The sequence below is a fragment of the Aquarana catesbeiana genome, linkage group LG04 (genome assembly GCF_042186555.1).
Source record: "Aquarana catesbeiana isolate 2022-GZ linkage group LG04, ASM4218655v1, whole genome shotgun sequence".
Lineage (NCBI taxonomy): Eukaryota > Metazoa > Chordata > Amphibia > Anura > Ranidae > Aquarana > Aquarana catesbeiana.
This window is the reverse complement of record NC_133327.1, coordinates 275,511,279-275,538,660: the sequence shown is the minus strand read 5'-3', so window position 1 is coordinate 275,538,660 and position 27,382 is coordinate 275,511,279. Positions and strand designations below refer to the sequence as shown.

At 43.9% G+C, this 27,382-nt stretch overlaps 1 protein-coding gene across 3 annotated transcripts in view; it reads right to left on the bottom strand.

Moving 5' to 3' along the window:
- Nucleotides 1-27,382, bottom strand: part of CLCN2 (chloride voltage-gated channel 2) — a 571,730-nt gene that overhangs the window by 248,508 nt on the left and 295,840 nt on the right. For all 3 annotated transcript variants that reach the window (XM_073626607.1, XM_073626608.1, XM_073626609.1), the window contains 2 exons: nt 25,202-25,286; nt 516-617 (listed from right to left, as the gene is read on the bottom strand). In XM_073626607.1, the coding sequence (XP_073482708.1) occupies nt 516-617; nt 25,202-25,286 (187 nt within the window). The remainder of the gene's footprint in view (nt 1-515; nt 618-25,201; nt 25,287-27,382) is intronic.

The window sequence follows — 27,382 nt, the reverse complement described above, 5'->3', positions numbered from 1 at the left end:
AATTGGTGAACTGACCCTTTTAAATTTCAGAAAAGCTAGTTTTTAACAATCCTCACTTTGATCTCATTGCCAATATAAATTCAACTGCGGTGGGCCAGAAAAGCCATTTAACCCTGAAGAGGTAATTATTATCTTCCCTCCATGTTTTCTAAACCTATTTGCAGCAAGCAGAACTGTAAAAGGTCAACAGACCTAAAAGTATACTTGGTGAAGTGCAAACTTCATCTACCCCCTTCATTGTGCTGGCATACCCTGTGCAGAGATTCTTCTCTCACTATACCTTAAGAATGGTACTGTGGTCAGAAATATTTAGCTTCCTCTCCACACCCAACTGTAAACCAGAAGGAACCAAGCAGAGATCATGCCAGACCAATGGGTTGTGCTGTAGGCCTACTAAGGAGGATTTGAGGAAAGTACAGAAAGGAAAAAAAAAAATAACATACAAATTATTCCCTGTACATGATTTGAAAAGATATTGGGCCCAATACCTACAAGAAGAATGTTAAGAGACTCACTTTTTCATAAGAAACTTGTTAATGGCTTTCTGCTTCCTCATAAATTCTACAATTTTCCGATTCAGGTAAACAAACAGTGCACCACCAAATCCACTGGCAATCCTGAGGAACAGAAAAATTAACAAGTATAAGAGGTACTAACTAGCTATGATCAAGAACAGAGCAACATTTTTTTTTTTTTAATTTAAAAAAAAATATTATATATCTATCTATATATCTATCTATAGATATCTATATATAGATATCTATATCTACCATAAAATTATTTTGGAGTTCTTTGTACACTAGATTGTAAAATAGTCTAGGATAAGTGAGTTAAAGCGGGGTTCCACCCAAATTTTGAACATTATCTCTATGCATTCTCTTCCTTGCCTAGATGCTGACATGCTGTGTAAAAAAATTTAAATCGCCGTAATTACCTTTTTTTTCTAATCTTCTTAGCACTTCCTGGTTTTCCTCCCATGGGAGTAGGTGTGTTTCTAGCCTCTCCCAAACCTCCCACAGTCCCCTGGGAGCTAGTCTCAGGCTTCCCAGCATGCATTGTGCAACAGTGTCATCACAACATCTCGGTGAATGCTGGGAGCACAGCATTCACCGCATCCAGGAAATACATGCTTGTGGGCTTCAAATGCCCACAATGAAGATGGAAACCGCCTTCAGTGAATTTTATAAGTTATTCTTTACAACGAAATCGGACACAGGCAGACTTATTACACAGAACATGTGAGTAGATAATCATGAGAAGAAAAGTTTGTGAATGATCTCCAAAAAAAAAAAAAACGATAGATAGGTGGACCCCCGCTTTAAGCTTCTGCCTTCAGGAGGTTTGGACATTGGCAAAACAAAAAACCATTAAGCCAGCCCCTGCATAACCCCGACTCCATCAGCCATGCCTCAGTTTTGTGAGCAAGCAGAACTTAAGGCCAATAACAGAGGGGTGGGAGCCCAGTTTCCCTAAATGGACTTCAAAAACTTTTTTTTGTTTTTTTTTTACAGTAAATACATTTTCTTCATCATCCAGGGAACTACACTAACCCTGCTGAACCTTCCGAATTTCCACCAACATTTTGGAAAGGACATGTTGGAAAGTTTTTCTTGATTAGCTGCTGCAGCCACTGATCAGTGTATTCTGACAGAGGCCAGTGCAGCTGTTAGAATACATCCATCCACCTTGTTTTTGTAGACGGAGGAATCTATTTTTTGTTCAGCCGGCTGTCTGAATAAGATTAAAAAAACAAACAAAAAAAACAACAGTGTATGGCCAGCTTATAACCTAACTCCATGTTTTAATGAACTTTAAGTAGTTTGTTTGGCTCAAGCTGGTCCAAATGAACCATTTCCATCACTAACACAAGCAGCGACTGTCAACGCCATATGAACCGTTTGTAGCTGAGGCTACATATAGTATAGAGCGCTTTGTTCTTGCAGCAGGATGGGGACTTCCCATCCTGTTCTCGGAATAAAATTGAGTAAGGCTAAGCTCAGCCATTAACAGGAAGCTTTGTATTTTCTTAAAGACAACAAAGCTTCCTCTGATTGGCTGAGGCGGAAAGTCGAGCAGATGACATCATGATCTCCGCTTAAAGTGATTGTAAAAGTACATTTTTTTTCCACTATAAAAATAACAAAACTATCCCGTATTTTGTAGACGCTATAACTTTTGTGCAAACCAATCAATATACGCTTGTTGTGATTTTTTTTTTACCAAAAATATGTAGAAGAATACATATTGGCCAAAACTGAGGAAAAAATTAGTTTTTTATATATTTTTGGGGGATATTTATTATAGCAAAAAGAAAAAAATATTGCTTTTTTTCAAAATTGTCTCTCTTTTTTTGTTTATAGCGCAAAAAAATAAAAATCGCAGAGGTGATCAAATACCACCAAAAGAAAGCCCTATTTGAAGGAAAAAAAAGGACGTCAATTTTGTTTGGGTGCAACATCGCACGACCGCGCAATTGTCAGTTAAGGCGATGCAGTACCGAATCGCAAAAAGTGCTTTGGTCAGGAAGGGGGTAAAATCTTCTGGGGCTGAAGCGGTTACCCTTAATATCAGGGAAAGGAACCAGGACAAATATGGCCATGAAAGCGCAAACCAAGTAGAAAACAGTCCTGAATTCTACAGGACTGTTTTTAACCCATGTATAAATCCATTAATCTGGGGCTACAGATTAAACATTGAGCATCAACATGGTCAGTACACAAACAAGTAATTTTAGAAATAAAAAAAAAAAAAAAAAAAAAAAAAAGAAGACAGACAGCATCACACTCGGAAAATAGTGACGAGTCATTATGTAGAGGTGTGAACAGAAGAGGTCAAGGATTTATGGCTTATAGATCTGCCACAAGAATGAAAAAAAAAAAAAAAACTTTGTACAAGGAGCTGCTGTAAAAAAAGAGGAAGAATGAGGTCAATCCACTTAACAGTTCTCCTATACAGGGGAGGGTGTACACTCTGGGCACTCAGGGGCATCTCCTCAGAAACTGAGCCAAAGAGCTCTATGCATATGTATATACACTAGGCACATGTAAGAGGCAAGCTTAATAGTAGAAGTAGAAGTAGAAGACCATTAAGGCTGAAAAGTAAGGCTTTAGACCAGCTATTCTCAAAACAGGGTTTTGTGGAATCCTGGAGATTCCTTCAGATGTTGCTAGGGGTTCCTTAAGCTGTGGGTGATTGACCAGCCATTTGGGGGGTGCCTGCATTGTTCTGGGGCCAATGCCAGTTTGCAGAGCTTGTCAGCTGCATGACATCAATGATCTTTTTAGTTGTATGTAAGGGTGAGCTTCTTATCAATACTAATGGTGGAATTCTGTCCACTGGCAATGAATGTGAGGGGCGTTCATCTGATCGCTAATTAATTTTAGCAGGAGTTCCAAGATATAAAAATTTTTTCAAGGTTCTTCTGTAGTAAAATGTTGCTTTAGACATTCTTTCTAAAAGTTCAATGGTATGTGGGTCTGTCTAGAGATGGAAAAGTATTTTATAATAAAAGTTAATCCACCCAGAAATGGATGCACAAATTTGAGTGACTGACAATAAGGAGTGGAGTACCAGACAGTTCTAATGCCGCGTACACAGGAGCGAACTTTACGGCAGACTTTGTCCTGCGGACTTCGACGGACTTTCCGAATGAACGGACTTGCCTACACACGATCAACCAAAGTCCGACGGATTCGTACGTGATGACGTATGACCGGACTAAAACAAGGAAGTTCATAGCCAGTAGCCAATAGCTGCCCTAGCGTCGGTTTTTGTCCGTCGGACTAGCATACAGACGAGCGGACTTTTCGACCGGACTCGAGTGTTGACGATAGATTTGAAACATGTTTCATTTCTAGGTCAGTCAAACTTTTGAGAAAAAAAAAGTCCGCTGGAGCCCACACATGATCGAATTGTCTGACGGACTCAGGTTTGCCGGACTAAGTATGCCGTAAAGTCCGGTCATGTGTACACGGCATAACTGATACCTCAGGCCAGAGACCATGTGAAAATCAGTGAAATCCTTAAATGTAAGATCACCAACCTGTTTTATGTTCATTAAGGTGGATGACAGTATCATTCACAGTGGGTAGGGACCACTTGTCAAATTCCATTAGCTACACTACATTATGAGCGGGATCCCATGACTCCACCAGTTGGTTCCTGTCCTCATCAGTGGCAGCTGGTGCTCAATATTTTGGGGGGAGCAGCAAACCCAACCACCCCCAGCGGGAAACAGATGGGAAGGTGGTGATCAACCCCCCACGGTAGACGTACAGAGGCCTTCTTACCTTAGGAGGATGATGATAGGGATCTCGCTCCTGGGCCACTGCTTCTCCTACCAGCCGAACAGGAAGTGGGTCCTGAGACTCTCTGGCCAATCGGGTCTCAGGACCCGCTTCCTAATTGGAAAGGAGGAGAAGCAGGAAGACAATAGTGAATATTAATTTGCTATTGTCACACAAGTGGGTGGGCTTGAGGCACAGCCCACCCTTTTTTGAAGCCAATTAGAGCCTTGGGCTCTAATCACACACTTATAAAAAAAATCCCTGTTGAAATCCATGCGTTCGGCACCCTGCATGTAGATTAGGGGCTAGGCGCATGGACGGGCCGCCACTGGTCCTCTTTAAGGACGGTATGCCAAAAAGAATGTAAAGAGAAGGCCTTTGTAGCTCCAGCTCTCCAAGACCCAATGCATGGAACAGCAGGCTAATCCCTAATTGCAGGGCAGAAAAGCTAAGTCATGTAGGACTTGCTTAAAAATAATAATTTCATGAGGAGGTGGAAGCTCTGAATCTGCATCAGGGATAGTATTAAGAACTGCAGGCACACAAAGGGGCGAAGGTGCAGAAGTGACTTCGCACATAGTGCGTAACAAGGTGCACTTTAAACCCATACAAGTAAAAAATGTGCGATAACCGTGTAGAGACTAAAAAAAAAATTTGAAGTAGAAATCAAGGCTCTTTTGGTTGTAAGTGAGGGGTGTGACTCACTTCACAGAGCTGTATAATGCTGGGTACACACAGGACATTTTCTTTTGATCACCCCAGCGGTTTTCCATCCTGTTCATTTGACAGAAGGTGGTCCGGAGACAAGGACAAGGAGCTTCACACAGGGGCTGAAAGACTCAGGAAAGGATGAACCTGACCTTATAGTAATAGGGGCCAAGGATATTTATTGCAAACATCCATCCCTTCTTGGAGAGCCAAGAAACCACTGCTTTTGGTAATAGGGGAGTGAAGGCTGAGGTCACCTGTTACAGTGTAGCTGTCCTCTGTGCCACTAGGCCCAAAGTGAGGCAATGTCTAGCAAACTTACAAACCCAAGTACCTGATGTTGATGAGGGTAGCAAGTGGCCGAAAGTGATTGAATCACAACAGGTAGGTTGTGGATCCAAGCAAGGGACCGGAAAATTTAAGATTTCTGGCAAAATGAGTATCCTAAGAATAGGATTTTTTAAAACAGCTTACCTGTAAAATCCTTTTCTTTCGAAGGACATCACGGGACACAGAGCCACAGTAATTACTGATGGGTTATATAGGTATCACTGGTGATTGGACACTGGCACACCCTATCAGGAAGTTCAACCCCCTATATAATCCCTCCCCCTTGCAGGGATACCTCAGTTTTGTAGCCAAGCAATATAGTGTATTAGAAGAGGGGCGGGACCTCTGTGTCCCGTGATGTCCTTCGAAAGAAAAGGATTTTACAGGTAAGCTGTTTTAAAAAAATCCTATTTTCTTTCTCGAACATCACGGGACACAGAGCCACAGTAATTACTGATGGGATGTCCCAGAGCAATGCTACCTGAGGGGGGGAACCACGACCAAGTAGGGTGCAATCAGACCTGAGGACCCTGTACCGCTGCCTGCAGCACACTACGCCCAAAGGCGATATCCTCATGCCTTCTCACATCCACCTGATAGAATCTGGTGAATGTATGAACTGAAGACCAGGTTGCGGCCTTGCAGATTTGAGCCATAGAGGCCCGGTGATGCACTGCCCGAGAAGCACCAATAGCCCTTGTGGAATGTGCCCTGATCTGAAACGGAGGAATCTTCTGTTTCAAACCGTAAGCTTGAATAATCAACTGTCGAATCCATTTAGAAATGGTAGCTTTTGACGCTGCCTGTCCTCTATTGGGACCCTCTGGCAGCACAAACAAAACATCCGTCTTGCGGATCTGAGTAGTTGCCCCTAGATAGGCCTTAACTGCTCTTACTACATCCAACGAATGTAGAGATCTCTCTTCCGGAGAACAGGGATCTGGAAAAAAGGAAGGTAGAACAATGTCTTGGTTTAAATGAAAATCAGAAACCACCTTCGGTAAAAAACTAGGATGAGGGCGTAGTACCACTCTATCCTTGTGTATAATCAAATAAGGCTCCTTACAGGAAAGAGCTGCTAATTCTGATACTCTTCTAGCAGAAGAGATGGCCACCAGAAAAATTAATTTCCTTGTCAACAAGACCAAAGGAATCTGACTTATTGGTTCAAAAGGCTGTTTCTGTAACAAAGCCAGGACCAAATTCAAGTCCCAGGGGTTTAGGGGCGCTTTAACCGGAGGATTAAGACGCATCACCCCCTGCATAAAGTTTCGGACCAAAGAATGCGAAGCAAGTGGCCGCTGAAATAATACTGATAAAGCAGAAACCTGGCCCTTGATGGTACTCAAGGCCAGCTTCATCTCTAATCCCATCTGTAGAAAATCAAGGATTCTACCTATGACATATTTCCTGGGATGCCAACCTCTGGATTCACACCAGGTTATATAAGCCTTCCAGACTCTATGATAAATCATCCTGGAAGCTGGCTTCCTTGCATTAATCAAGGTAGATATGACAGGACCTGAGAGCCCACGACTCTTCAGAACGTGGGTCTCAATAGCCAAACCGTCAAATTTAGCGTTTGTAAGGCAGGATGGAACACTGGACCTTGAGATAACAGGTCTGGGCGTACCGGTAGGGTCCACGGGGAACCCACCGTCATCCTTACTATTTCTGCATACCAAGTCCTTCTGGGCCAAGCGGGGGCCACCAGAAGTACCGACTTCCTTTCCTGCCTGATCCTGCGAAGGAGTCGTGGTAGTAGCAGAATAGGCGGGAATGCGTAAATCAGTGAGAACCGATGCCACGGAATCACCAACGCATCCGTCCCGCATGCAAGAGGATCTTTTGTCCTTGCCACAAATCTGTCTATCTTTTTGTTGAATCGGGATGCAAAGAGATCTACATCTGGAGCCCCCCATCTTTGGCATATGGCCCAAAAGACGTCGGGATGCAGAGACCATTCCCCTGGAAGTAACTGCTGGCGACTTAGATAGTCCGCCTGCCAATTTTCTATTCCCGGGATGAAAACTGCCGATATGCATGGCACATGCATCTCTGCCCAGACTAAGATCTGGTTCACCTCTTTTTGAGCAGCTCGGCTCCGGGTGCCTCCCTGATGATTGACATAAGCCACTGCTGTGGCATTGTCGGACTGGATCCTGACCGGACAACCCTGTAGCCTGATAGTCCAGGCTTTTAGAGCTAGATGTATCGCCCGGATCTCCAGAATGTTGATAAGTAAGGTCCTCTCTGTCTTGGACCATACCCCTTGGACCGCAGCCTGTTCCAGAACTGCTCCCCAACCTGAAAGACTGGCATCTGTTGTTACCACCGTCCAGGTAACCGGTAGAAAGGATTTCCCCTTCTGCAGGTTTTCGGGTATGAGCCACCAATTGAGGCTCTGACGCACCGCATGCGACAGGTGCATCGGAAAGTCTAATGCCTGAACCTTCTTGTTCCAGGTCGACAGAATACTGTGTTGCAGCATTCTTGAGTGAAACTGAGCATAGGGAACTGCTTCGAATGAAGACCCCATCTTCCCTAGTAGTCTCATCTCTGATGTCTATTGATGCCAGAAATTCTCCTCCCTGCAGGGTGGGAACTACTGTTCGAATTGATTCCATGCGGAAGGATTGAATCCTTAGGAATCGGTTCAGATCCCTCAAGTCCAAAATGGGCCTGACATCCCCATTTGGCTTTTGGACCGTAAAAAGGTTGGAATAGAAGCCCAATCCCTGGTCCTTTGCGGGAACTATCATAATGACCTCCTGCGACAAAAGTCGCTCTAACGCTAGAAGGAGCAACTGCTTCTTCTCTGGGTCTCTGGGAACATTTGATCTGAGGAACCGAGGAGAGGGGAATTCCTGAAACTCCAGCTTGTACCCTAAGGTTACCGTGGAGATTACCCATCTGTCCTGGAAGTCCTCCTGCCAGAGCTCTGAGAACTGTCGCAGTCTTCCCCCCACTTGAGTGAGCGGGGGCGCCCCCTCATGCAGAGGTCTTAGTGTTTTGCCTAGTAGGCTTCTTTCCCCAGGACTTCTTTTGTCCCTGGGGTTGACTCTTGTCTCTGGACCCCGATGGAGGCGGCCGTCGAGACTGCCTGGAGGCTGAAGCCCCCGGCGCTGGGGAAAGAGTCCGTTTGAAAGAGGGACGCTTACTCTTCTTCTTGACAGGTAAGAGAGTGCTTTTCCCACAAGAGATTCTCTTGATATAGTTATCCAAGTCCTCTCCAAACAACCTTGCACCACGAAATGGAAACCCAGCCAGTAGTTTCTTACATGGTGCTTCGGCTGACCAATTTTCCAACCATAGGATTCTACGTATATGCACCAACCCCAGTGAAAGACGGGAGGTTTGCACGATAGAATCTCTAATGGCGTCAACCACAAAGCATAAGGCCGCTGGAAGGTTAGCAAACCCCTGGGCCTGCTGTTCAGGTAATACTTTGATGACCTGCTTAACATGGTCTCTTAAGTATTGACAGACTCCAAACGCTGCTACTGCAGGTTGGGCCACTGATCCTGCTAAGGAGAAAACATCCTTCAATAGGGATTCCATCCTTTTATCTACAGGATCCCTGAGCATCTGAGCATTGTCTACAGGACAAGTCAGGCTATTATTTACAGAGGAAATGGCGGCATCAATAGCCGGTATTCCCCACATTTTAATAAACTTTTCTTCCATCGGATAAAGTGTTGAAAACTTTCTTGGCGGAAAAAAACGTTTGTCTGGGTGATCCCACTCAGAATAAATAAGCTTTTCAAGTAAAGTATGAACAGGAAAAGCATGTGCTGCTTGGAAAGGTTTCAGTGACCCCAAAGCAGAAGAGGATTCTTTAGCAGTTTCAGGTATGGGCAACTTAAATGTGGAGCGGACCAATCCAGTGAGGATCTGCACTAAGACTTTTTCCTCTTGGGAAGTCGCAGAGGGTCCCTCTCCACCTGAATCCTCCGAAGAGGAATCATCCATCCCATCCCGATCCTCTGAAAAGGATTCATCTCCTTTATCCCAGAGCTCCTCTGTCTGAGGGTCTTGGGGAACAGAGGAAAGCCTAGTGCGTTTTCTTCCATTGAGTGAAGACGTAATCACGGCCATTAATCTTTCCTCTAGACCATTAATGGTTGAGGAAAAAACCTCTTGTGTAATATATACAGGGGCTGAAGTGCCAGAAGCAGGTGTAGCCCCTGACCCCGATGGCTCTCCCTGGCTAGCCGTCCCTGGCCCATCTTTAGGGGGGGAGGATGCTGCCGACAGGGGGCCCTCAGAACCTGAACGAGATCCCCTAGTGTCTCTGGTTCCTGGGGTGCTTGAACCTCTTCTACCCATAGTGCAAAGCAACAAGGTGTGAGGTATACAAATGAACACTGCCCGCTGAGCGATGTAGTCTGGCTAAAAGCGTTGCTACCCAATGCTCAGTCTGGTGTTACTTCAGTAAATGCTGCCTAGGAGAATGCCTGTGTCCCACCTTACATGCGACCGTCAGCTCTGTGTCTCTCAGAAGGCTGAGTGCACCTGTACAGAGTGCCTTTAATAGCCTGCAGCTGGCCTGAGTGGGAGTCTAAGCACTCTGTGCTGACGTCCCGCCCCCTCCTCTATCGCCCCCCCCCTCGAGTTTTGAAAAAAACGAGCGCTTCCCGCGCTGCCGACTCTCCTGTCATGCTTCCGGAGAAAGGCTGGGGATGGGGGGGGGGAGGGAGGGAGGCTGGTAACAAGATCTGCCTGAACGGCTATCTTGAGAGATGGTGGCCATTAGGCCGCAGAGCCCGGGTGGTATAACCACTTTCTCGACCCCTGTGGCCCCTCTCTAGCCTGGGGGGGAACATTCAAACATGAGAAATCCCCCTTTCCACCTTACCTGTTTGCAGCCTGCTTGAGACGCTGGGACATAAACAGCGATTACAACACCTGAGACAGAGTCAGCATGTGTAGGTTTGTGCTCTTGGCAGCCCCCGGTGGTCACAATAGGCATAGCATGCATTTACCTTAAAGGAGAAAAGCCACTAGAACTCAAAAATTCTGTGGAATCTCCTCTTACCTTATCCAGCCGCAGGGTGCTGTTTACACAGACCCAATCTTCCCCTCTCACGGTGGGCTCCGTTTGAAAAAAACGTCAGAGACTGGGGCCCCCATCAGTAGGGGGATCCAACAGTTCTGGGACCGTAAAGCACCTCGCCAGAAATTAGGAAGTTTAAAGCCATTTTCTGATCTGCGGGGTCCAGCTCTCTAAAAAGAGAAGCATTACGGGTAAAACCTCGTTTCTTCGGACACGAGGCCCGGGTACCATTCAATTCGGCCATGAAAAGACACTTTGAATGGATCCGGTTCGCCTGGCTTGCCCCAGTATAGGATCTTAGGATATTCCCTTTGGAGCTCAGCACAGGACATCTTTACACGTCCATCACCTAAGACACTGGCGTAAAAACTGAGGTATCCCTGCAAGGGGGAGGGATTATATAGGGGGTTGAACTTCCTGATAGGGTGTGCCAGTGTCCAATCACCAGTGATACCTATATAACCCATCAGTAATTACTGTGGCTCTGTGTCCCGTGATGTTCGAGAAAGAAATGATGGTGCTTCTTCTATGCTGAAGAAGGGGAAAGAACATGGTGGTGATGTCAGCATTCAGTTCCCTCAGCCTTAACCATCGCAACACCAAAAAGAAAATGGTGGAAAAAAAAAGTGCAGAACAGCATCAACTTATGTAACTTGCAGTATAATCAGTCCACTCAGATTCACTTAATAAGTGAATTCTTAGAGACTAGGCATAGCAGAGGTGGTGTCAATCTCTGCATTTGGAAAAAATGCTTGTAAACTGTCAGAGGCCACCTAAGTTCCCAAATACACAATGCAGACAAAGCACAGATGCTAGAAGCACAGAATGCAAACAGAAGTGGAAAAGCAAAACACGGTTTTAGGCCAGAGGGTTACATTCACTAGAGGTGTGTGAAGAGACTGGGCATAGTATGAGTTGTGCCACAGATTTAGAGTAGGAGAGTACTCTGCTTCTGACAAAACAGAGCACCCCAAGGTGTGGCTAGCATTATGATACATAGCCAAAAGAGGGAAGCAGCAGAATATAGTAACCCTCAAAACCTCAGTTCAGTGGGGTGCAGAAAGGGATTCCAAAGTTGCCCAGAGAAAAAGCCCATATGTAGGAGAGGATTTAGAGATTAGGGCACATCAGTGGTCTGTGGCTGACTGATACAGGGCCAAAGGCCTGGAAAGCATCACAATGCAAAGATTGATGCCCTGGAGATACCTTACCAAGTTTATCTTCAGAACAACCTCAGCTTCCCTCACAAAGTGGGGTATCAGAGACTGGGTCACTCCAGTGGTTGTGCCACTGCTCTGGAATTAAAGACTCTCTACATTCAACTGAGACAGAACCGAAGGTCTGGAATGCAGGGCTCAGTGCCCAGATAGGACTTAACAAGTTTATTCACACAACCACCATAGTTATAATCTGATGGGAGCTTAATGGGAATATGTAGGTAGGCATCTTAAACATCGACTGATACCAGGTATTCCCCGTGTCTCAGAGAGGCAATGACTGACCTTGAAGATACCGTGCACAAGTTTGGAACACAAAAAGGTACATGTTTAGCAATTTTAGGTTCTGAATAGGATGAATATCCTCATTTGGGCTTTGGTACTGTGAACATGTTTAAATAGAACATTTAAACCCATCTTCCAGAGGGACCTGATTGACCATTCCCAGGGACAAAAGAAGGTATAGGGCAGTCTGCAATTCTGACTGGTCTGATTGTCTTGGGCAGATTTTGCCTGGTTTGAGAGAAAAGGTAAGTTGGTAGAGTTTGAAAATATATTTTGTACCCTTGGAAATCACTGACCCATAGGTCTGGGACGTCAGTGACCAGAGGAATGCAAACTGTAACAGACCTCCCTTCATCGAAAAGAAGACTTAATGGTAGATTTGCACTGAAAGAAGGACGTTTTTAACAGGCAGCTTTAGCTGTCCAGACTTTTATCCATAAAGTTTATTAGTACATATGGATAGAAATGTCAGGCATCATTGAAATTTGTGTCATGACTTGTTCTAGAGCATCAATATGGAAAAGTAGAGCAGAAGGCAATGTTTGTAAGTGTTCCACCAGAACTTGATCTTGAAAAACAGGATCCTGTTAATTGTTCATTACCCTAGTTTAATTAGCTGCAACTTGACAAACAGAAATTGCAGCGATAGCTGGTTATCTGTTTATGCAAGATCAAGCACAGCTTTAAGTGTCTTAATATATGGATTGTAAGAGTTTTAAGACTGAGGAAGCAGGGTCTACTACTGGAATAGTCTACTTTTTGGTGAATGCTAAAAATGGTTTGTTTCCCAATGTATTACCAAGGTTACAACGATCCAGATACACTGCTTCTATTGTTCTAACAGAACACTTTGACTGAAGAGATGATTAAGGAATCCAAAACAAAATAAAAAAAACAAGTTAAATATAGAAAGCTTGTCTCCCCCTTAAGGAAGACAAGATCCATCACCTTAAGACACTAGGAGAAAAACTGAGGACTCACTGAGTGGGGTGGGTGGGGTTATAGAAGTATGCCAAGGGGGAATGCCCAGCAAAACTTTTGGCAGTGACCAATCACCTGAAGGTAGCAGCCTATAACCCAGGGTCTATGAATATTCAGCCTGTGTCTTGTGCGGTATGGTTCAGATATAAAATTAATTCCTGTTGAAAGATAATAACCAATGTTCCTAAATAAATCTGAAAGCCTCCTTTGAGCCTCAACAACTTGAAGCCCTTATGTATTAGAAATTCATGCACCGATACCAGTTTTTTAAGAACAAGTACAAATACCAATGCTTTTTATCAAGTACTTGCCGATACCAAATATAAACACCTATTTTTTTTCTTTTTTGTGCGTGCAGTTTGAGCCCATGCGAAATGAACAGGAATGCAGAATGATTCCTGTCAGAATGTGTCGAAAAAATTGTGAAAAAACCACGCTGTCTTATACAAATAGTGTTAGCTGTCAGCACATCAGATAATCTGTGAATAAGTGAACAAATAAAGTAGTATAGTGCAGCGCTGATAAAGATGAAATAAGCAATAAGATTATACCAATATAAAGTGAATATGATAAATGAATATTCAAAACAAAAATATGCAGCAATAAAATATCACAACGATAATGATAAAATAGTATAAACCAACAGTGTCAGTGCATATAAAGTGCATAAAGTCCATATATGACATCAAATATAATGACTGTGAATCTGTGTGAACTGGTTGTCTGTTGATAATCCACCACCGTAAGGAAAGGGGCTTACCAGACCCAACTAGGCATATGCCTGATGAGTCAACCAAGCTTTTGGTGTAACACACCCAAGGAGGTACAGCAACCACGACTTCCAAAATAGACCAAATCAGATAGGGATCTGTGACAGTTTTGACATCAGTAGCTGTCTACCATAGGAATAGTGACCGCAATTCGTGAGCGATTCCTCTCAATATGACATATGGCAAAAAGGAGAAAAAATAGGGCCACATAGTGTAATACCGTAAAATATAAAGCATTTATTGAAAAATGATAAAATGGTCACTCACATTTGAGAAGACATTAAAAGCATTGGATAAAATCAAAGCAACGCAGTGGCAACAGCAGAGCCCGTCCCCACGTTTCGTCCTAATAAGGCATCCTCTGGGGTGCTGGTCCACTGCAGCCACTGCGTATTTATAGGGTAAATGATCACCTCAAATGAGGGCCAGCTCCATGTCCACCAAAAAGTCATAGACAGACCACTTCCGGTTAGTAAAGATGGCGCCCATGGCTTGCAATTCAAGCCTCACTATGATTTGTGACTCAAGCCTCGATAAGGGTGTAATTTGAACTATATGCTCAGGTGAGTAAAGATGGCGCCCATGACTTGCAATTAGGCCTCACTTTGGCTAGTAGTGACTCAAGCCTCAATGTGGGTATAATTTAAACTATAGGCTCTGGGCAATACTCCATTGTGCTGAACAAGCAGGGAACGTCCAGAAGCGTAATAGGAATGAACGAAAATTAAATTAACTGAGTTCCATGATATAATGTTAAATCATGTTGTAATCATCGTATGAAAACACTGTAGCAAGGGAACAGAATTGAGCGCTTGCATCATAGGACTCCAACAAAATGGCGCCCAAGGAAGCTAACAAAGTCCTCTATTGGGCGTCAGCACAAATATGGCGACGATACCAAAAAGAGTGTACCAAGCCTCATTTTGGTCTCCAATAATGGAAACCAAAAATGAGAAATGACCCGGAAGTAAACAGATCGTCGGATTGAATATAAAATCACTCGGAAGTTAGTCATTGGTCAAAATGACCGATCGGTCTGGAACCTGGAGTCCCTCGGACAAAAAGTGAAAAGGATAAAAAAAAAAATTACTTAAAAATGTGATCAACAATATGTGTCTCGGATTAACCGCTTGCTGACGGCCAGGCGGCGCAGCTCTCGTGGCGGGCGGGCGTCATATGACGTCCTCACTTTCCCAGCCTACCAGCGACCGCGCGCCGACGGCAATCATGCCCGCCGTGTCACTGGGCACCCGGTGCGCGTGCCCAGCGGCCGCGATGTCCGCCGGGCACCCGCGATTACCGGTAACACAGCAGGACCGTGGATCTGTGTGTGTAAACACACAGATCCATGGTCCTATCAGAGGAGAGGAAACCGATGGTGTGTTCCCAGTACAGAGGAACACCGATCGGTCTCCTCCCCTAGTGAGTCCCCACCCTCTACAGTTAGAATCACTCCCTAGCAAACACAGTTAACCCCTCGATCACCACCTAGTGTTAACCCCTTCCCTGCCTGTCACATTTATACAGTAATCAATGCATTTTTATAGCACGGATCGCTGTATAAATGTGAATGGTCCCAAGTATGTGTCAAAAGTGTCCGATATGTCCGCCGCAATATCTCAGTCACGATAAAAAGATCGCCCCCATTAATAGTAAAAAAAATGTAAAAATTAAAAAAATTTATAAATCTATCCCCTATTTTGTAGACGCTATAACTTTTGCGCAAACCAATCTATATACGCTTATTGCGATTTTTTTACCAAATATGTACAAGAATGCATATCGGCCTAAACTGAGAAAAAATTTGTTTTAAAGAAAAAAAAATTGGATATTTATTATTGCAAAAGGTAAAAATTATTGTGTTTTTTTTTTAAACTTGTCACTCTTCTTTTGTTTATAGTGCAAAAAATAAAAACCGCAGAGGTGATCAAATACCACTAAAAGAAAGCTCTATTTGTGGGGAAAAATGATAACAATTTCATTTGGGTACAGTATTGTATGACCGCGCAATTGTCATTCAAAATGTGACAGAGCTGAAAAATGGCTTGGGCAGGAAGGGGGCGAAAATGCACTGTATTGAAATGGTTAAACATATATAATGTATTGTGATATATTTGTTACATAGTAAACCGATATTCACAAATAAAATGGTGCTGGCCCCCACAAAAGGGATCAAAAATTACACAAAAAATTTTAAAAATATGCATAGTATTAACTGTACATAAATATGGAATCAACATATGAAAAGACCTACCCCCTAATGAACGAACAAAGGATCAATAGAAAAAGAAAAAGAAAAGGAAAAAAGGAAAATAAAAAAAAATCGCAATGTAGGAATTAATAACTTGGTTATTGAAGTCAAAACTCATAATTGGGATACATAAAAACTAGAATCTCATATGATTCACCCAGTACTCAAATATCCTGATACCACCAGACGTGATATATGATCTTACATATGGGGACTATGCTTTATTCAAAAAGGCATTTATATCCCATTCTACATTAATCCCCCAGGGTTGGTAAGATTGGAGTTCGTATATCCAATATGTTTTGAGTTGTGAGACCCCTTGTGAGAACTCCTATCTGTCTCTAAAACTTTCTGATATTGTAAATGTACAGACATTGGATCATACCCCTTATCTGGAAACTTTTTTGACAAGATCATAGCGTGTTTTTTTAAATATCTCCGTGTCCATACAATTCCTACGAAGTCTTAGGAATTGACTTCTTGGGACAGCTTTAAGCCAAGATCGATGGCAACGTCGCCATATTTGTGGTGACGCCCAATAGAGGACTTCCTCGGGCGCCATTTTGTTGGAGTTCTATAATGAAAGTGCTCAATTCTGTTCCCCTGCTGCAGTGTTTTCATACGATGATTACAACAACATGATTTAACATTATATCACGGAACTCGGTTAATTTAACTTTCGTTCATTCAAATTACGCTTCTGGACGTTCTCTGCTTGTTCAGCACAATGGAGTATTGCCCAGAGCCTATAGTTTAAATTACACCCACATTGACGCTTGAGTCACTAACCAAAGTGAGGCTTAAATTGCAAGCCATGGGCACCATCTTTACTATTCGGAAGTGGTCTGTCTATGACTTTTTGGTGGACATGGAGCTGGCCCTCATTTAAGGTGATCATTTACCCTATAAATACGCAGTGGCTGCAGTGGACCAGCACCCCAGAGGATGCCTTATTAGGACAAAACGTCGGGTAGGGCTCTGCTGATGCCACTGCGTTGCTTTTATTTTATCCAACGCTTTTAAATATCTTCTCAAATGTGAGTGACCGTTTTATCATTTTTCAATAAATGCTTTATATTTTACGGTATTACACTATGTGGCCCTATTTTTTCTCCTTTTGCCATATGTCATATTGAGAGGAATCGCTCACGAATTCCGGTCACTATTCCTATGGTAGACAGCTACTGATGTCAAAACGGTCACGGATCCCGATCTGGTTTGGTCTATTTTGGAAGTCGTAGTTGCTGTACTTTCTTGGGTGTGTTACACCAATAGCTTGGTTGACTCATCAGGCATATGCCTAGTTGGGTTCAACCTGTCTGGTAAGCCCCTTTCCTTACGGTGGTGGATTATCTACAGACAACCAGTTCACACAGATTCAGTCACTATATTTGATGTCATATATGGACTTTATATGCACTGACACTGTTGGTTTATACTTTTTTTTTCCAAATAACATTTTATTGTAATATTTGTATTACAAGTATACATAATATGTAGAAAATGACAAAAAAAGAAGGAACAAATAATGGAGAGCATGTATATAACAATTCCCTTCATTTTTCCCTGTTATATTGCTCAAAACTGTGCGAGTCATTAGAATACTCGAGGTAGAGAGAAAGAGAAGGAAAGAAAAGAGAATGAAAGAAGAGGAGGGGGGGAGGGGGGGAGGATTGTTATAAAAAACTTGTTTACTTGATCATGGTGGATCCTCTCGAAGATGCCACAGCTCCCATACTTTATTATGTGCTTCCAGCCTGTCCTGTATTCTGGCCGTCATCTTCTCCATCAACTCCACATCTTTGATTCTGGCGTATAAAGCTTCAGAAGTGGGGGGGAGGGTTTTTTTCCAGTGTAGGGCAATAAGACATCGCGGCGCTGTAAGAATGTGGCGCATTCATTTTTTGTAAGGTGTGGGAATCTTTAGTTGTAGGACTCCTAAGAGGAAGGACTTGGGGACCATGGGAATCTGTACCTCTAGAAGACCTGTCAACAACTGCTGAACCGCAGTCCAGAAAGGAGTAATCAGTGGACAGCTCCAATAGAGGTGGAGGAGGGTCCCTCTTTCTTTTTGACATCGCCAACAGCGATCGGAGCTAGAAGGATATATGGCGTGGAGGGTGTCTGGAGTCATATACCAGTAGAGGAGGATTTTATAGGTGTTTTCCTTATATAGGGTACAGAGGGAACTTTTGGCCGCCTGGGTCCATATCGTCTGCCATTGCTCCATGGGGAATTCCTCATTGAGGGCTTTTTCCCATTTGATCATATAAGCATGTTTACCTTTAGTTTCCAGTGGGTAGGCATTTATTATTTTGTACATGTCAGAGATTAAGCCCTTCTGGGCCGTGCCCCCCAGGATTAGGTTTTCAAAAGGCGTTATGGACAGGGCATAGTGACGTATTTGCAGGTAACTGTAGAAAGCTTGATGTGGCAGGTCATATTTAGTCTGAAGATCAGAGTAGGACAATAGCCTGCGAGATCTAGGATCTACTAGGTGTCCGTAGTGGAAAAGGTTCCATGACGACCATGGATGGGACATCTGGTGGGTGAGACTATCTGGGATTTTGGGGTCAAAGGACAAAGGACATTAGAGCTGATTTTTCTGAGGACAACTCATGTAAGCGGGATAGTTTGTTCCACAATTGACGAAGCTGGGACATAGTTCCCAGTAAGCGCTCAGGGACGACCTCTGCCCTCGTGTTCCATAGTAGGCTATTTGGGTGGATTGGGGCTAACCATATTTTTTCAATTTCTGTCCATCTATTATAGGACTTTTGAGTGAACCATGAGGTTATTGCACGTAGTTGGGTGGCTTGATAATATTTAATGAGGTTGGGGAAGGCAAGGCCTCCATCTGAGCGCGCCGCCATCATTACCGATTGGGGAATTCTATGTCGTTTATAATTCCAGGTGAATTTAAAAAGGTCAGATTGAAGTTTACTCAGGTGATTGCGGGGGACAGGGATGGGTAATGTTTGGAAGAGGTAAAGTAATTTCGGGAGAATTGTCATCTTAATCGATGCGATCCGACCTAACAGGGAGATATGATGTCTTTTCCAGGTTGTAAGCAGGGCTCTGATGGAACGGAAAAGGGGAGGAAAGTTTTCCTGGTATAAAGTATTGAATTTTGTGGTGATGTGTACCCCTAAGTACTTCAATGATGTGGTTTTCCAGTGGTAGGTGAAATTTGCCTTCAGGTGTGCTGTTTCCGTTTCCGAGATATTAATTGGAAGGGCCTCTGACTTAGAAGTATTAATTTTATAGCCCGATAGGGCTCCGTATTTGTCAAGTTCTGCATGTAGATATGGAAGGGAGATTCTGGGTTGGGTTAGGGTGAGAATCACGTCATCAGCGAATAGTGAGATCTTAAACTCCCGACCCCTGACTGAGATTCCTCGAATATCCTGGTTGCCTTGAATAGAGGCCGCCAGGGGTTCGACACAGAGTGCGAATAGTAGGGGTGACAGTGGGCATCCCTGACGAGTGCCATTTGTTATTGAGAAAGTGGGGGAAAGGGCAAAAGGAGTCCTGACCTGTGAGGAGGGATTGGAATAGAGGTGTTTTATAGCTCTTAGGAATGGTCCTCGAAACCCTGCATGTTGTAATGTGGCGAACAGGAAGGGCCACCCGAGACGGTCAAAGGCCTTTTCGGCATCCAGACTAAGTAGCAAAGACGCTGATTTCTCCCTGTTCGCCACATCCACCAGGTCAATCACCTTCCTGGTGTTATCCCCTGCCTGTCTAAGGGGGACAAAGCCCACCTGGTCTTTATGGATAAGGACTGGAAGGATCATGTTCAGTCGGATTGATAACAGTTTAGTAAAAATTTTTAGGTCTGAGTTTAGTAGGGCGATAGGTCTATAGTTAGCACATAGGGTAGGGTCTTTGTCTGGTTTGGGGATCAAAGTGATAAATGATCGTTGCATGTCTGATGGGATGGGGGAGTCTCGGTAAAAGGCGTTAAAAAGTTTGCACATATGTGGTAAGAGGATGGGGAGGAAGGCCTTATAATATTCGTAAGGTAATCCGTCTGGACCAGGGGCTTTGTGGGACGGGAGGGTCTTAATAGTCTGTTCTATTTCCTCCTCGGTGATCGGCATGTTTAAGGTTGCCAGATCAGAGGTTTGGAGCTGTTGGACTCCACTCTGTGTAAGGTAACGTTGCATGCGCTGGAGAAGGTCTGGAGGAGTAGGAATATTAGGATTATTGTAAAGGTCCTGGTAGTAGTCTGCAAAGGTATTGGCAATGTCTTTGGGGTGGGTTAGCAGGGAACCTAGTTTATTCTTAATTTGGTGTGGTGTGGACATGTGGGAGTTATCTCGTAGTTTTTTCGCTAGTAAGGAATGTGCCTTATTGCCTTTATCATAGTACATTTGTCTTAGTCTAAGGATGGCTTTTTCTACCCGCCCCATAGCTAAGTCGCTCAAAATTGTTCGCAAGTGTATGATTTTTTTAAGGAGGGTTAGGGTAGGGGACCGTTGCAGTTGGTTTTCTAAAGCTCTAAGCTCTTTTTCGGTTTGAAGTTTTGTGGCCAGAACATCCTTTTTCATGGCAGATGATAGTGCCATGCATCTGCCTCGGATTACAGCCTTGTGGGCTTCCCATAGTGTGGGAGGGGATATGTCAGGGGTATTATTTTCGGCAAAGTAGTATTTTAAAGTAGTTGTTAATTCCGTTTTCGATGGGAGGTGCTGGAGGAGAAATGTGTTTAATTTCCAGTTGTAGGGTCTACAGTTGATGGAACCTAGTTCCAACTTAAGTAAAATAGGTGCATGGTCAGACCATGAGATTGGTAGTATCCGTGCCTCTCGTGTAATTCTAAGCGTGAAGTTATTTACAAAGAAATAATCGATGCGCGAGTGTGTTTGGTGGGGAGCTGAATAAAATGTGTATTGCCGATCGCCAGGGTGGAGAGCCCTCCAGGCATCGAAGAGAGCATAACGTCTAGAGAGCTTGCGAAAGAGCTTCAAGTCTCGCAGGGCTCAAGCCGGTATCGCCCTGGGGCTCACCACCTGACGATCCACAGTTGTTGAGTGAGTTAGATTAAAGTAGCCTCCCACCACTAGAATCTCGTGCTGAGATTTAAAGAGGCGAGTAAATACTTTAGACAGGAAGTTGTATTGTTTAACGTTGGGAGTATAGAGGGTGCAGAGGGTAAGTGCCTGTTTTTGCCATTGTCCTTGAAGGATAACAAAGTGGCCGTGTGGATCGCTGTATTGAGCCGTGCACTTAAAGGGAGGCCCACTTTTAATGAGGATGGCAACCCCTGCTCGTTTATGTGGACCTGAAGAGTGGTATATTTGGGGGAAATGTTTAGAAGCGAATGTAAATGAGCCCCCCTTGTCAAAGTGTGTTTCTTGGACAAAAATAATGTCTGCTCCAGATTGTCTAAATTCCCTCAGCGCCAGATGTCTCTTTTTATTGGAGTTTAGGCCGTGAACGTTTAAAGATAGGATCTTAGCCATGGTGCCAAATTATGAGGGAAAGACGCCTTACCTGATGTGGAGAGGATTTTCTGAAGGCTGTGGGTCAGCTGTGTACATATGTCGAGAGGAGAGCCAGGCAGATTCCGCGGGTTACACGGTGGGTTACGTGGTGGTGGATAGGCGGGGGGGGGGGGGGGGGGAAGAGAAGTGGGAGGGGGAGTGAAAAGAGAAAAGGAAAGAGAAACAAGTAGTTAGTACAAATTAAACATATATAAAGTCGAACAACTGTTATCACACGACCTTGAGAGGCTAAAAGGCCTAGGTCGGTACGGGATTCCCGGGATCCTCCCAACATGGGTCCAAAAGGACTGGTCGGGTGGATGCAGGGGAGCCCTAGTTTGGTCATATAGAACATGAATTGTAAAATGGCTATAACTGCTATCATTTAACCAGGAGGGAGTGGATAGGTGTGATATCTCTTACTCTCTCAAGTCTCCTCAGAGACATGCCCATATAGTAAACTAAAATGTAAAACTGGGGCGCAAGGAGGGGGGGACTAAATATACTATAATGTCCAGGGCTGAGTCACAAGCAGTAACTGGTGGTCGAATAGGCCTTCCGCAAGTGTCTTGAATGCGCTGTCAGTACAGCCGAGGTCAGCCATTTCTGTGCTTGGTACTCTTGCGAGATGCCTCTTTGTTTCGGGGTCTGTTGGATGAAGAAACCTTCTGCCAGGTTGCAGGTGGTGTAGGCGGGGTGGTGACCAGATCCCAATCTGGAAGTCGGGGAACGGATATTCCCACTGTGTCGCAGAAGGCTTGTAGGTCTTCCGGGTACCGTAGGATGGCAGATTTGCCTTGGTTTTTAGCTGTGAGGCTGAAGGGGAACCCCCAGCGGTAGGGGATATTTTCCTCTTGTAAGATGCGCAGTAGTGGTTGAAGAAGTCTACGTTTTTGTAGTGTGATCCATGAGAGATCCGGATATAGTTGTACATGAGCATCTTTGTAAGTCACTTTGCGCGCTAAACGAGCTTGCCGCATAATGTCCTCTTTCAGGGGGTAGGAGTTAATCCTACATATAATATCTCTCGGTTGTGAAGTGGCATTCTTAGGGCGCAAGGCTCGGTGGGCTCTGTCCATTTCTATGAACTTAGTGACGGGTTCACCCAAAAGGTTGTTAAACACATCCTGTAAGGTATGTTGTATGTCTTCTGGGCCTTCGACTTCTGGAATTCCTCTTACTCGTATGTTGTTTCTGCGTCCCCTATTGTCCAGGTCTTCCACGTGTCGCTGCATATCTCTTAACATAGTATGGTGGTCTGCTCCCTGGAGTTGTGTTCTGTGGACTGCTAGCTTGGTCTCTTGGATTTCTTCTTCAGCCATTTCCACTCTATCAGCTAGGTGTTTAAGGCCTGACTGGAGCACTTGTATTTCCGAGCGACACGTGGACTTTACATCTTCTATCAGTTGTCTAAAGTCCTCTTTAGTGGGGATCGCCTGTAAGTATGTTTGCCATTGTGGAGGTGCTGGTTGGGGGTAATCTGGCACTGTGGGCCATTGTGCTGGAGGTGTGCGGGGAGGTAAGGGTTGAGGGCCAGGAATATTGAGGCCTAGGGTCTGATGCGCCGTTCTCGGTGGAGAGTCCCAGGGTTCACTCCAAGATGGAGTCTGAACAAGTGGGGTAGCCCCTGTTGTGGCCATCCTCTGAGCATGGGGGTCAGGTAGGCTCACTTTTTGAGCGTAAGTGGCCTGTGGCGCTGTCCGTTCTCTGGATGAGCCGAGTGCCTGTGAGAAGGCTAATCTTTGGGTCTTTGACGGTGGTGAATTAAGCTCTGCGTGGCTGAAGGGTGCTGGGCTCACTGCACGCTCCGGTGGGATCTGGCTAGCTGGGTGCATAGGGTCCGGTAGGGCCGGAAAGTCCATAGAGAAGACTGAGGAGGTTGGGGAGTCTGGCTCAGTGCCATGTATGCAGGGATCCGATGCTGTTCTAAGCAAGCGAGAGAACGCTTCTGAGCACTGTGTGTACTGCTGAGGAGGAGGGCCCATCATGGCGCCCTGTGAGCTTTGCGATGCTGCCTCATGAGAGGGGGATCTGGGGGGGGGACTCACCGCTCCTGGAGTAGAGGATCTGGTGGTACTGTCCATCGGAGCTGGTCCGAGATCCGCGGGCTTCCGCTGCGGTGGATGGGGCAGTGGAGAGATCCGAGCGGAGCTCCGGGAGCAGGCCGCGGGAGCAGGCCGCGGGAGTGTCCGGCGCCATTTTGGCTGCTCCAGTCTGTGGCATGTCCGTCGGCGGGAAGAAGGACCGGAGGTCTGTGGAGGTTCCTGGCGGGGGTAAGGATGATCCCCTGGCTGCTGTGGATCTGGTGGTCCGGGATCTGCCCATGTGGAAGCGGCTTAATGTCCCCTTTGCGCTGTGTAATCACGGGCTGGGAGAGAGCAGAAGGATCAGGCTGCCATCCAGAGCGGCTTCCGGTCACGCCCCGGTTTATACTATTTTATCATTATTGTTGTGATATTTTATTGCTGCGTATTTTTGTTTTGAATATTCATTTATCATATTCATCTTTATATTTGGTATAATTTTATTGCTTATTTCATCTTTATGAGCACTGCACTATACTACTTTATTTGTGCACTTATTCCTGTCGGAATCACATGCGGTTTCCCACGCTGCTCCTGCGTGAACCCAGGCTGAAGTCAGTGACATCGCAGTGTGATTTTAACCTATTAATTTTGTATGAGCTCAAATCGCACCGCACAAAAAAGTATTGGTTTCAGCACCAATACTGGTATCTGTGCAACCCTATTTGAAGGGTCAATAAATATAAAGTTTATAAATATTAACAAGAACACAAATGCAAATGCCTATTGTCCTACAACATATAGACATTCTCAGTAGAAACAGGGATGTTGATTTACTAAAGACAAATATACTGTGCACTACAAGTGCAGTTGCTAGAAGCTCTGAAACGAGGGAAAGCTTTGCTGATTTCTATCAACCAATAATGTGCAAGCAAAAATGCTTTTCTTTTTTTAAAGTTTCGTGCCTGCTCCCCTCAGATCTAGAGCAACTGCACTTACAGTACACAGACTATTTGCCTTTAGTAAATTAACCCCAGTGTGTTATTATCAAAGTAAATTGCTGATAAAGGTAAGCCATCACACAGAATATAGTAGATTAGGTTTCAATGTTTAGTGAAACTGTAATTAAAAATGCCTATCTATCCAAACAGAAAGCAGGGAATATGATAGTCTTTAAACTTTGACCCTTGATTAGATTTGACATAAGCTGTTGAGATGGTTTATAAAAGGGCACTGAACTGACTTTTCTTCTATTTAAAGCAGATTTCCTATCTGCAGTCAACCCTTTTTGCATCTTTTGGTTCAAATGAACTGGACAGCAATTATAAATAAAATATCAGGTTCCATCAGTGCCAGCGTACAGCAGAATTCCTGCAGTTGTAGGTGTAGGGAGTGTAGAATGCTGGCATGATCAACCATATTCCCACAAAATGGTTAAAGGGACATACAACAGCTGCTTGTTTAAATAGCTGTTCACCAGACAGAGTGGGCTTCATTTTACATAAAAACAATAAACATGTTTTCAGCCATACTTCATTTTTTAGCTAGGATCACATGACAGCTAACTAGAGTTATATAGTGAGCTAGTAACCAAGCAATGTATATTTTTCAAACCCCAAGGGCCTAAGACACATATTCACAAGGCTGCAATAATAATAATAATAATACATTTCTACTGCCAAACAGCAACCAGTATTTTTTACCTTCTAAAGTATATCAGAATCACAAAAAAGTGGTTCATTGCAATGAGCAACCTAAAAGATAAATATTGCAAGGCACCAAGAACTATATAGCTGACACTTACCCAATCACAGCAAAAGCTGGAAGTTCCTGCAAGTCAAAGGGAAAGTCCAAGCGAAAGCGGGTTTTAAATAAAGCGGTGATGGTCTCTGAAATAGAAGACCAGTGAACTTTAAAGAAATCATGGAACTGGGAACATGGTCAAGTGAGTATAAGATGTCTCATCAGCATTGCCAGCCACACTTCTGCTCATGGCAATTAATAACATTACAGCCAATGTCACCAACTGTCACTATGCAACTCTATGAGATGGTTTTTATTAGGGCAATGCTTGCTCGAAGGAGGAACTAGAAGTACAGATGATCAGCCAGTGAACAGGGCACAATTCCAGGCCTGTCTTACTTGATCTGCAGGCTCCTGTCAAAGTAATATACAACTAGGGCCATCATCTCTAGTGACTTTATGCTTTATGGCATTAGTGAGGAGAATGTTTTTTCTTCTTTGGTTGATTTTTGCAGTCACTGTTTTTACATTGTGGTCATCAGCTATCAGCAGATCAGATGTGTAATATCATCAAATAACACACAAATATACCATTGATAGGAATTGTTTTTATTATCCACAAGCAAAACCTAAGTAGACTTTGTCTGCTCCACAATACTGTGCATGCACACTTCCTGAGATACCAGGTGAACAGTACAAATCGCAGGTGATGACAGGAAAGATTGCTGAAACAGAACATTTGAAGGAGACATAATCAGACACACTGTTCATATTACTATCACAACTCCGGAAAACACCACTTCTGGATATTTTTTTTTTTTAAAGCTTAATGGGGTTTATTTACTAAAGGCAAATCCACTTTGCACTACAAGTGCACTTGGAAGTGCAGTCGTTGTAGTGCAAAGTGGATTTGCCTTTAGTAAATCAACCCAATTGCCTAATGATCATTCTTTTCTGTTTCTGCTCATGACAATGAACGGTTTGTGAGCACGTTTTCCATCTAAAATAATTACCCATTGTAAGAGGTTTCCAACATTAGAGGAGCGCATCTTTTTTTACCGGTTTTCTTCAGAAAACATTACTGTAAACTAGTCAATATTTGAAACGCACTGTATATGTCTTAACACAAATAAAAAAGGATTCTTGTACTTGTAAAATTTGTTTCTTGCTTTTTTTTTTTTTTTTTTTTTTTTAATAAATCAGGATTAAAAGAAAATCACAGGCAATTTATGCTGCCTACAGGAAGTTCTCAACATTGGCAAACAAAAAAAGCTGCTGGCAACGAGTATAAATGCCTCCCACTCCCATTCTGCATTCGATTTGTAGAAAATTAAGGCTGGCCACAGACGGGGCAATTTTCTTTCCTGCAACCACAGGTATATCCAGGTATATATCTAAACCCCAAAAAGAGGGGAGGGACCTCTGTGTCCCATGATGTACTCCAAGAAAAGGATTTTACAGGTAAGCTGTTATAAAAATCCTATTTTCTTTATCGTACATCATGGGACACAAAGCCATAGTTATTAACTTAATAGGACGTCCCATAGCAATGCTATTTGAGGGGAGGAAGAGACAACCCGTAGGGTACCCCCAGACTTATACTGCTGCCTGCAGCACACTGCGCCCGAAGGTGATATCCACATGCCTCCTCACATCCACCTGATAAAATTTGGTTAATGTATGTACTGAAGACCAAGTTGCGGCCTTACAGATCGGAGCCATGGAGGCCTGGTGACGCACTGCCCAAGAAGCAATAACCGACCTGGTAGAGTGCGCTTTGACTTGAAAAGGGAGAATTTTATCCCTTAAATCATAAGTCTGAACTATAACTTGCTGAATCCACTTAGCGACAGTGGATTTTGACGCTTCCTGTCCTTTCTTAGGACCCTCTGGCAGAATAAATAAGACATCAGTATTCCGAACCTGAGCAGTCATCTTTAAATATACTTTGACCAATCTCACCACATCAAGACAAAGTAGTGACTTTTCTTCCCTGGAACATGGTTTTTGAAAAAAACAATGGCAGGGCAATATCTTGGTTCAGGTGAAAACCTGAGACCACTTTTGGCAAAAAATCTGGACGAGGGCCTAACACCACTCTGTCCTCATGAATAATCAAGTATGGCTCTTTACAAGACAGAGCAGCCAATTCTGAAACCCTCCTTGCTGAGGATATAGCAACCAAGAACACCAGCTTCCTTGTCAGAAGGACTAAGGGAATATATCGGTTCAAATGGCTGTT